Here is an 11,147-nt window from a genome sequence, read left to right on the forward strand (position 1 = left end):
AGCTGATCTGCTGCTCCGGCTCCCCGGCAGGACTCTCAGAGCTGGGACATGACCAAGTCCATCGTTTGAGCGCTTACACGGGTGGCGATGGCCAAAGGGGAAGGCTGTATTTTCAGCTAACCAAGTCAATACACATTTTTGTCAGTTCATGAATAACACTTGTAGCTTTGTAATAGACTTCGTGAGTCAGATGGAAGTCTTTTTCCCATATCTGACTCTTTCAAAGCAGCTTGTCAAATTGTCAGCTGCATGTTAATTCTAAGGTTACTCCAGTCGAGATTTTTTTTTAAAGACAATTTTCAAAGATCATTTTTTAAAATTAAAGTGGGGTTTTTTTTGTACAGATACACACTGAATTTTCCTTTAACAAAGCAAGTTGTACTGTATGCTGTGCTTCTGCAATAACTGAACCTACTTTTACTGAGTTAGAAAGCTCTTAATTTTTATAATTGCTTTATGTGGTGCTTCTGCTGCTGATTTTTAGCTTCATCTGAATGAACAGTACAACTGTGGGGTCTTGGCTTCACGTAGCAGCTCTTCTTGGATTGAACCCTGGTTTGATGTTCGATTTCGTTGTTTAAGATGCAGGGCTCCAAAAGGCAGTAGCGCTCACTGCCCGTGCTCACGCCAGCCAGTTGCCCTCACCTCGATGAAGGGTGACCACTGTGTGCCGAGCCGGCAGTGGCCTGCGCCTGTCCCTGCTGCTGCCTGGCAGGAGGCACGCGGCGCTCACAGCTCCTGCTTGGCTTCCAGCAGCTCCAAAACACCCACATTTATTGTTGTAGACTGAAGAGCTCACGTGTAAACCCAAAATCCCACCAGTGCAGTTTCTTCTGCCTGTGTTTAGCCCCGCGCTGTTAGCGTGAGGAAGGTGCCGGATGCGTTTGCCATTCACTCGCTCTAACCTGCATTCCCCATGTGAAATGCCAGACTCTGCTAACAACCCATTCTCTGAACCTGCCAGTGACCTGCCCGCCCAGTGGAACGCAGCATCGCTCCTAGCGCAGCGTGGAGAAGACTGAAGAGGAGGTGTCGGCAAGCGGGGTTATCTGACACGGGTTTGCAGCTAGTCTAATGCAAGGAGAGGGGCATAATCGGGTTATGGGGAAACCCTGGCAAGGGCAGAGCCCTACTAGGTAACATGCCACATGTGTTTTCTCCTCCTGTGTCTGTCCTTGCGTGCTGTAGTACCAGCAGGACCTGGTGGTGCTGCAGGACAAGCTTCGCATCTCCAACAAGAAGCTGGAGGAATACGAGACTCGCTTCAAGTGCCAGGAGGAGACAACGCAGAAGCTGGTGCTGGAGTACCAGGCCAGGCTGGAGGAGAGCGAGGAGCGGCTCCGGAGACAGCAGGAGGATAAGGAGATCCAGATGAAGGGCATCATCAGCAGGTACAGGGGAGGTGGGAGCGCTGGCGATAGTAAGGCGGGCAGCCCAGCTGCGGTTAGAGTAAAGATCTCATGTCACCATCCCATTACTCCTAGCTGTAAATCCCTTTCCCTCTCTCCGTGTGATGTGGTGTTTACATCTGTCCAGGACATAGACTGTTCTGGTGCAGCCAGCTTCACCTTAACCTGAGCCAAGCCCACGTAGTGCTGTTAATCAGCCCTCATAAATGGGTTGGCCTTCACGGTTCTCTATCACAGAAGCTCTGGGGCAGTCTGCTATAGACATCTCTAGAGAAGAGTAAGAGAAAAAGACTGGTTCTGAACTACTCTTTTGTGCGTAAGAAGAGGTAGTGCCAATGACGGTGTGTCTCCGTTGGGCTCGAATGCACAGCTGCGGGTCCTGGGAGCATCTCGGTGTGTGCTTCGGCGTTGCAATTTCAGATGAGATGGTTTGACCTGGTATGGGTGATGGGAACTGGTGTGTGAGGGCAGTTCTGTCTGCAGACTGGCTTCTCTGCTATTTCACATCTCTTCCTATGTGCTTCAGAGATGTACATCACACCACCCCTTTGCTCCCTTGGTGTCAAGGACTAAATGAGGACATGACCTGTATCATTCACTCTGGGTGGCTGATTTAGATGTGTATGAGATTAATATCTGGGCCTAGCAGAGCCCAACAAATGTAATTTTTTTCTTGTCTGTTCGGTTACCAGACTGATGTCAGTTGAGGAGGAGTTAAAGAAGGACCATGCAGAAATGCAGGCTGCCGTGGATTCCAAGCAGAAGATTATTGATGCACAGGTGAGTCCGTGATACCAAGGGCTGCAGCACTTTTCAGGGTGCGTCTGCCAACATGCAGCCTCCCTGCCGTGCGGCAGTGCCAGCGCAGTCACGGCGGGACTGCACGCGTGGGTGAGTCAGCAGCAAGCTGCAGTCAGGGACAGAGCCCGTCAGACTTCAGCAGGATGCGATTTATTGTCACAGCATTCGCATTCGTACTGCTGCTTCCGGCCTTGGAGCTTGGCAGGTGACACAGAGGATACGGGGGGTGGCCGTTTGTGGAAGGATAATGCCCACAATTGGTCAGTTTTTGGGAGGATCAGATCCTTGTTGGCTCAGTCTGAGGTTCCCGGAGCTTTGCTTGGTGCTTCATGTTCCAGTAATTGTTGCAGGACCTGGATACAAGAAACACAAAGCCTGGCCAGAGCAAAGCCAACATGTTTTTTCAGCCTTTGGGTTGTGGCTTGCAGAATCGTTAAGCTCAATTGTTGCTATAGATTACAATGGCAGAGGAGCATCAGGTGATGGGTGCAAAACACTATGCTTGGGAAAGGGAATATGTAAATACGCTCCATACTCTTTTTATTTGTCGAGGCAGAGATCGGCATCTTCTCAGCATCTAGGCCTTCCTACAGGTTGTGGCTAGGTGATAGTATATTCTAGGCTTGTTCTTAACAGCCCTATTAAGCACCTGTGAGTCACTACTCATGACTAATTTACTGTATAGCTAATTAAAAAAGAGATGAGACAGTAGTAACTTTGTAAAAAAGAAATCACTGTTTTTCTGCAGGGTAATTTGTTCAAAGCTAGTAAATCATCGCGTTCCCTTCTGCACGCTGGCAAAGCCGAGCAGATACAGGGGTGTCCGTAAGGTGTGAGCGGTGCAGCCCGCAGCCTGCCAGCAGCTCTCGACGGGCTGTCCTGTCTCCTGCCGCCCCGTGTGTTACATGTGAGGCTTTTACCATGAGCCAGTCTACACTCTTCTCTTTTTGTCATCTCAGGCTGTACGGTAGTGTTGGATGTGGTCATACATGGACCTTCAGAGTTAGACAGAGGCGGACTACTGTGCCCCTCTGAGTTGTTTCTTTTCCCTCCTGCTAATGGCAGACAGAGAAGGATGATGACTTGTTCAGCGTCGCAAAGAACAGGAGTGGCAGAATCAGGCTGCAACACGGCAGCTCATGCTCCCATCCTGACGATACTGTAATCGGTGAGAGCTGCCATCAAAGCCATCCTGGGAGGCCACAAGTCATTTAAACTATTAATTTACACTAACAAAATCAATTAAACACTGTCAGGAATAACTATCTTGGGAGAGCTTGGTTTTAGAAAAGGGATCTTACCATCTTTTTAACAGCTGCAGTTAGAGCAAACAGTACAGTGAATTTCTGTATAACTGAAGAATTAGAGAAACTATATTATCTCCATTTTCTTCAGGATGCTCAGATGAATTTAGCTCACATTGCAAAGTACCTTTGTGGCCCTTCTAATAGAAGCAGATTTCAAAAAATGCCGCGTAGCACTTAACCCCCCCCACCTGAGAATGCCGTAGAGAAAGGTGCTGCTGCAGGAGGCCTCTGGGTCGCTGTGTGAGGACGAGCGCTGGCGTCACAGAGGGAGAGGGCTCCGTGCCGTTCCACTGACTCTTCCCCTCTGCCTGTTCGGTTGCAGGAGAAACGCATTGCTTCATTGGATGCTGCCAACGCACGGTTAATGAGTGCCCTTACTCAGCTGAAAGAGAGGTACAGCATGCAGACACGTAATGGGATCTCCCCCACAAACCCAACTAAATTGCAGATTACAGAGAATGGAGAATTCAGAAACAGCAGTAATTGTTAACCCGTGGAGGGCGCTGCCGCAGGAGAGGAGGCCTGGCCAGAGAGACCGTGCAGCAGCAGGTGTGAGCCCCGGCTTCAAAGAACGGCTGCTCTCTCCCCCCAGAGAAACCAGCTCCTTGCTGCGGACGGCGCGCTTGACTGAGCCTTTGTGGGAGATGCTAATGCCAGCACATTGAGGGGACGGGAAGAGCGAGTGTGAGATGAGTGGCATAAGGAAATAACACATATTTGAGAATCGCTGTCGCTGTTGGATTTAAATCAGTGTTTAATGTTTAAACAAAAGTAACCTTTTCCTTCTAAACTGCCCAAAGGATACGCCTCACCCCTCCCGGCAAGGAATAACGTCCTTGTCCTTGCAGTAAGCGAAATGAAGGGAGCTGGGCAGAGCCTGCAGCAGGCAATGGCCCAGTAAGTCCAGTTAAAGTGTGCTGCTGGACGCAGCCGTACGAGGGGCGGCAGCGAAGCTTGGCCCGCTCCTCCTGACTGCCCCTGGAGCACAGCCCTCTCCCAAAACAAACCCCGAGCCGTCTTTCCCTACGTGGCTTTTGGGAGGCCGCCGACTCTTGCAGCGGGTGACTGTCCACAGGGCATTTACGCGGCTAATTAGTGCTTAATTCACTCCGCCCATGTAGGGAGCACAGCCCCAATGAAAGGTCAGGGCGCACTCTGTGCGATGTGGCAGCCAAAGGGGTTGTGCGCAGGGAACCGCGGTGGCAGGGCAGTGGAGAAGGGCATGACTGGTTCTGCTGGGGCTCCTGGGGGTCCCTGGGCAACCCCGGGGGAGCGGAGCGAGCCCCCGGCCCTGGCACGCCAGCGGAGGGAGGAGCTGGCACCCGCTGAGCGGTGGCGTGGGAGTCCTCCCTCCAGCTTCTGCTCGCTCACAGTGGGGAAGAGTCTTTGTAAGCAATAGCCCCCGGGGCAGTGTCCCCACACGCGCTTCTAGCCACGGAGTAAAGTCAGCGTTGCCCGAGGTTGGCCCCGAGCTGTGGAGCAGGTACAGGGCTGGATGTCCCGGTGCCGTTTGTGGTAGAGGGGGAGCGAGGGGCTACGTGAAACGGCCGGCTTCTCGCTTGACAAAGGGTGCGTTATGGGGATGTAATGCTCTGTGCAGAGTTTTTTGCTATTTCTGGGGAGAAAAACAGACAAAGAAACAAGAAAAAGCCCTGAAGAACCATGAAGATCGGTAATTGTATTTCTTTTCTTTCACAGTATGCATTAGAAAAAAAAAGATCCCATTTTCTGGAATACTGTCCTCTTTAAATTGGGAATGAGCACTGCATGGAAATTAACCGGCTCGAAGAATGTAAAACATGGTCATAAGGGAGTAACCGACAGGAACAGCAGCCACCACCGAAAGCCCCCTTGTCAGGAGCACTGTGCAGGCATAAGCCAGGATTAGACTTTCCTTACTGCTGAAACGCAGATTCGGCACACTCAGACACGTTGTGCTCAGCGGAGGGGTCACCTCCTTAACGGGGGATTGTGCCGCTGACCTGCCGCCACGGTGTGTTTGTTGGTTTGTGGTTTGTTGTTTTTTTTTTAAGTTAGTACTTCCTGACTCCCACTCTCAGAGCCAGAGAGCTCTCTGAGACACGGATGACAGTGTACAGTGTACAGGACATCTGCCTATTCCTCCCACTAAAGTTTAATACACTGCTCAACGCCTGTCCTAGCTCCTCCCGCCATGTGTAATGTACAGTCAAAGGGACTAGGATGTTCACTGGGCTCCGCGCAGCGTAGGTACCGTCTCCAGCCTCACGCTACCGAGGCTGCCTGAGCAGGACACTGCTGCCAGTAAGCTCTGCATTGCCGTGCTGCCCCGCAGCCGTAAGGCTCGTTAACAGCATTCTGCCACGTGCAATTGTTTTCAAAACTAAAGATGCTTTTTTGTTTTTTTTTTTTCCTAAACGTTTTTCTGTTCCCCGGACGCCCTGGGCCAAGCCCGGCGCGGCTCGGTCCTTGGAGGAGCGAACGTGTTGCACTGAGGTCTCCACAGCCCGCCAACGCCTGCAGAGGGGCGCAGTCGCACCGCAGACCCCAAGCGGAGCTCCTCAGAGAAAAGTAATAACTAAGTATTTATGACGAGTACAGTCACCTTTGAATTTTGGAGACTAGCACAGATGGCTTTGAAGAACCTCACAAAACTGACAAGGTTACAACGGGAGAAAGACGCAGACAGGTTAGGAGTGCACAGGGTCCTGTGAACCGTTGGGTGCGTACACTCACAGCCGCCATTGGCTCAGAGCCAAATACATTGTAAGAACCCTGCAAAGAGACTATTTGTAACCGCTGTTGCCCTGAGATGTACGTTTAGAGCTGATTGTTTCTGAGTTCCAAAATATTGGTGTTGCGAGAGACGGAAGTTTTTCAAGAGAGAAGTAACGTAGAGGAATGGAAACGCTAGCAGGGCCCGGGGGCGGGCGCCCCACCAGCAACAGGTTTCCATTCATGGAAGTAATTTTGGGATGCAGTCAGTGCTCTCCGTAAGAGCTGGAAAAAAAGAAACGGTCACAAAACAGTTGTTTAGTACTGAAGCTAAGCGCAGTACATCTTCTCCTCAGCCACAGCCAAGGCACTGCTCCCCCCAGCCCTGATCTGTCAGAAACTCCTGCTTAACCTCAGACTTGCAAATTACTGAACACACGTCGTTCTGCTGAGATAGCAGGAGCGCTTAGATCCTTCCACAGCGAGTTATTACAAATCTTAGAAGTTCCAGTGCTTCTGCAGCCTTCTGGAGTTGTTGCTTAGTTTCCTGAGCCAGTATGAAAAGAAATTGCAATCAGGACGAAGTCTCGTTGCCGTAGAGATCCCCCCTCCCTTTTCCCCTTGTCTCCTTCCCCTGCAACGGTCAACAACTGGACCTGACCGTGGCGCTCCCCTGCCGAGGCTCGGGGGTGGGCGTTCAGATCCAGGCTCAGTTCAGTTCTGTTACTTCACTTTGTGTTTCTGTTATTTATAAACTGTACATTTCTCTGTGTGCGCGCGCGCGTGTGTGTGTGTGTGGTGTGTGCGTGTGTGTGCGCGCACGCGTGCGTGCGTGAGCGAGTGCGAGGGAGCCAGCGTGAGCCCTGCCTGCCCAGGTCACCCGCCGTGGCCTCGGCCCTGGTACCGGCGTAGCAATACCGGCGGCACCCCCAGGAGGTGCCTGAGCACCCCGGCAAAGCAACCACTACCCGTAACGTTTTTGTGATCGGCTCCGTTTTCTTTTTCCGTCTTGCGCTTTCTACAGTAAGAGGCTGTTCTAGTGCAAACTCGTTAAAGTGTAAACAAAATGGAAACACACTCAGATTTTTATCTTAATACGAGTCTTAATATTTTTTTGTAAATGTTTTCAGTGTTTACTGTACCGTATCTATCTCACTAACAGTTGTATATAGTAACTTACTTCTGGTGCTGCTTATTCGGTCAGGATTTGGCTGTATCTCACTGCTGTTTTGGAGAGGGGGACTCAGACTACCAAATCTGGATCCAGAGACGGGCTCTGATTCAGCCTCCTCCCTTCGGGGATCTGAGGGAAGGGGAAGGGAGGGAAGGCAGGGGTCCAGGTTTGGGGCTGGTCCACCTCAAGGATTCTGTTTTAAGAGTTTTGATTTGGGGTTTTGTTAAACTGTAGTGAACACCTCAAAAAAAAAAAAAAAAAAAAAAGTGATGTTTCGTGTGAAGGGGGATGAAATGGACTGAACAGTATTCCCAAGGTCTCTGCGGACTGTAAGTATCGTCATTTGGGACAGGGATTATGGCTTCAGTGCCAAAAGATTGGAGGGACCAAAGTCCTTCCCCACACCAACTAATCCCACAGTGTAGTCACCAGCCCCTTTTTGCACCAGTTTAAGCAAATCCTGCCACCATCCAAAGAGTCCCGCGTCACTCTGCATTGTCATTTGAGTCCGGTTGGTTTTGTTTTCTGCTTTTGCAGTTGTAAAGCACTGATTGCACTGTGAGAACACGCTGAATCCTCTGGCCTGGCAGCCAGCCCCGTCGGTTGCTGCAGGGTGCAGGACATGGGTTCTGCTACTAGATAGTCCTCAAGGGAGAAGGGACTTGGTGGACCCAAGAGAGGCAGCACGGGCTCTCCTAGGACAGCAAGCAGCGAGTAATCGATCCTTCCAAAGTTTAGAGCACTCGTAGGCTTTTTCCCTGTTACTGATGTCCATACCCAGATGCACTAGAAAACATACCGAGGTCTGTTGTGTGAGGAACAAGGAGAGGAGTTTTAGTCCCGGGAGATGGGAAATGCACTGATGCATTCAGCCAGGACGGCCACGAGGTGTGGATCGGATGTGCTCTGCAAGGGCTTGTTCCCCCGGCGCTCCCAGGACGGGGGTAGCAGCCCCGGGAGACGCCTCTCTGCCAGCAGCACCTCTGCCCCGCGGTGTCCGGCAGCTCCACCGCGTCTCTGCCCCGGCCCTAACGTGTAGCTTTGCCTGGGGAGCGCCAAGCAGAAAGTCCAGAGGGAGCAACCGTGACAGCGTCCCTGGGGTGGGCGGCAGGGCTCCCGTGCGGCACTCCGACCTTCCCACCCCCCTGGCTGCTGGGGTCAACCTCCTCCCCAAAGGTTTCCCTTCAGAGCAATGCAGCCTCCAGCCCGGCCAGCTCTGGGACCCGACATGGCCTCACGGCCACCATGTCCCATCCCTTAACCGGCCCCAAGAAGGGGCACGGCCCATCTCCACGTAGGTCTCTGACTCTTCCGGACAATTTCGGAGGAGGCTGTGCAGCCACGGGGCTTGGACGTGTGGTGCTGCCCTGCTCCAGAACTGCCCAGCCCTACCCTGCCCCTGCACCCAGAACTGTTGCCTTCTTCTTTTCCCTCGGGAAAAATCACACATGGGGGAGAGGGAGGCCAACAGCAGCATGCTAAGGTGCAGCTCGTGGGCTTTAGAAACCAAATCCAATCTCGAGGGCGTTGCACAACATCCAGAAACCGCCACGCTTTGAAAAAGGGTGTCACATTCAAGCATTGACTATCACAGATCACCTGAGCTGTGACATTGCTGTAAATGCCATGTGGTTCTGCATCAGCTCCCAGTACCCAGAGTGCAGTCTCACGTTCACGTATTCCTTTATCATACATCACTGTGTCTTAAGATATACCTCTCTCTGTATATCTGCTTAGGCTGATACTTGTTCCTGATAAGCAGTCGCTATGTTTTATATCCTCTTATAAAGAAAAACAAATCTTTTTTTGTAAGTATGTTTAAAAACAACAAAAAAAGCAAAGTGGAAGTGTTTGCTGAATCTCCTTCAGCTCCTTTTAAACTATGTAATAATGTACAGAGAAAGTTGTTGGTGTTTAAAGAAATGATGTGGCCGTGCAATTTATGTACATTTGCAATTAGAAATATTAAAGATTTATTTAGATATTTTATATAAGTGCTCCAGCACCTCAGCTCAGTCATTTCCAGTTTCTAGCGCATCCTCGCGCACGCAGACGCGAGTATTTGTCCTGTCTCTCCCCCCAGACTACTCGTGGTAGCGTTTTGGCTGTGGCATGCCTGACCACCCCTTTCCCACCTTGCACCCATCGCCCGGCTTTGGGGGAGGGCTGGGCACGAGGGGAGGAGAAGGGGACAAGCAGCTCCAAGGGCCCGCAGCCCCCAGGACTTGGCCAGGAGCCACATCCCCATTTTGGGCATGTTTGCAGCAGCAGTAGAGGCCAGAAGGAGAATATGCTGTGGAAGGTACCAGCAAATGGGCTGGAGCCCCTCTGCTGGGAGGACAGGCTGGGAGAGTTGGGGGGGTTCAGCCTGGAGAAGAGAAGGCCCTGGGGGGACCTCAGAGCCCCTTCCAGTGCCTAAAGGGACTACAGCAGAGCTGGGGAGGGACTTCTGATCAGGGAGGGGACCCATAGGACGAGGGGGAATGATTTTACACTGAAAGAGGGGAGAGTTAGATGAGATATTAGGAAGAAGTTATTTGCTGTGGGGGCGGTGAGCCCCTGGCGCAGGTTGCCCTGGGAAGCTGTGGCTGCCCCATCGCTGGAGGTGTTCAAGGCCAGGCTGGACGGGGCTGGGAGCAACCTGGGCTGAGGGAGTGGGACTGGATGATCTTCAAGGTCCCTTCCAACCCAAACCATTCCGTGATTCTATGAAATGCTCACAGCTACTCTGCCATCCCTGACACCAGGCAGTGTGCTGAGGGCCAGAGCCCAGCTTTGGCCGGGACGGAAGGTGCGCAGCAGGCTGGACACACGCTCCCGGGGACTAAGGCAGCTCCAGCGCGAGGGCAGACACAGCAGAGGACTGTGGTTGGACTCAGTAGAGGGCAAAACACCCCACCAGTCCCTCTGCTGACGGGGAGGGCAGGCTGCCTGAATGCCGGCACCAGCCCGTCCCTGCCATCCCAGGAAAACCCTTCTCCAGCCCCTGCCCAGGCAGTTACTGCCCGGCCGACCCCGTGCAGGCTGGTCTGCTGCTGCCCACAGCCGGCCCGCGATGGCCACGGCCCACCGCTCCTGCCAAACCGCCCTCCCCCCGTCTCGCCAGGAAAAGCAGCAGAAAACTTGGAGGAGAGTCATTAAAACCCTGGGCAGCATCAGCGCCTCTGCCTCATTAACGTCACCATAATTAGCTCCTCCGAGAGGCGGGAAGACAGGCTGGCGGCGTCAGGACGACTGGGGATGCAGAGAGCGCCTGCGGCGATTCCTGCGCGCAGGCGGCCGCTCTGGACCCAGTCTGGTCACTGGGGTCTGCTGGCTTCCCACGGCAGCAGCCAGCCAGGCCAGAGAACCCTCTGCTGCTCCTGCCAGGAGCCGGCAGCTGCCCAAGAAGGGAAGGGAAAAGCCACCCAGGCTAAAATCCTCCCCCCAGGCCCTGCCTCCCCCTCTCCGGTCCCTCCTGGCCACATCGCAGCGTTTTACAGTCACCCGCATCTAACTGCACCCGGCATTTTGGGCAGGAGCCCCGTGGCCCCGCAGAGGGCTGCACAAGAGGCAGCGTTTCCACTCCAGGAGTGCCAACACAGCCTGTTCTGCTCTCGCGCTCCTCCTGTGCCACCTCAAGGTGAAGGTCCCCGGGCAGCCGCTCTTCCAGCACCTCCCCAGTGTCTGGGTGGCAGCGACTGCTCCCGCTGCCCTTCCCACCACAGCTGCCAGAGCCCCGAGCATCCTCCGCACCACACTCGTGCACCCGAACGCCTGACC

General features: G+C 53.1%; 1 protein-coding gene across 1 annotated transcript in view; it reads left to right on the top strand.

The window, feature by feature from the left end:
• The window catches only part of DAB2IP (DAB2 interacting protein), a 56,985-nt gene extending 47,573 nt beyond the window's left edge, over nucleotides 1-9,412 (top strand). The window contains exons 12-14 of the mRNA XM_082492459.1: nucleotides 1,189-1,391; nucleotides 2,102-2,189; nucleotides 3,840-9,412. Of these exons, the coding sequence (XP_082348585.1) occupies nucleotides 1,189-1,391; nucleotides 2,102-2,189; nucleotides 3,840-4,007 (459 nt within the window). The 3' untranslated portion in view covers nucleotides 4,008-9,412. The remainder of the gene's footprint in view (nucleotides 1-1,188; nucleotides 1,392-2,101; nucleotides 2,190-3,839) is intronic.
• Nucleotides 9,413-11,147: the final 1,735 nt, after the last annotated feature.

This window comes from Vanellus vanellus, assembly GCF_965231255.1.
Source record: "Vanellus vanellus genome assembly, chromosome: 18".
Lineage (NCBI taxonomy): Eukaryota > Metazoa > Chordata > Aves > Charadriiformes > Charadriidae > Vanellus > Vanellus vanellus.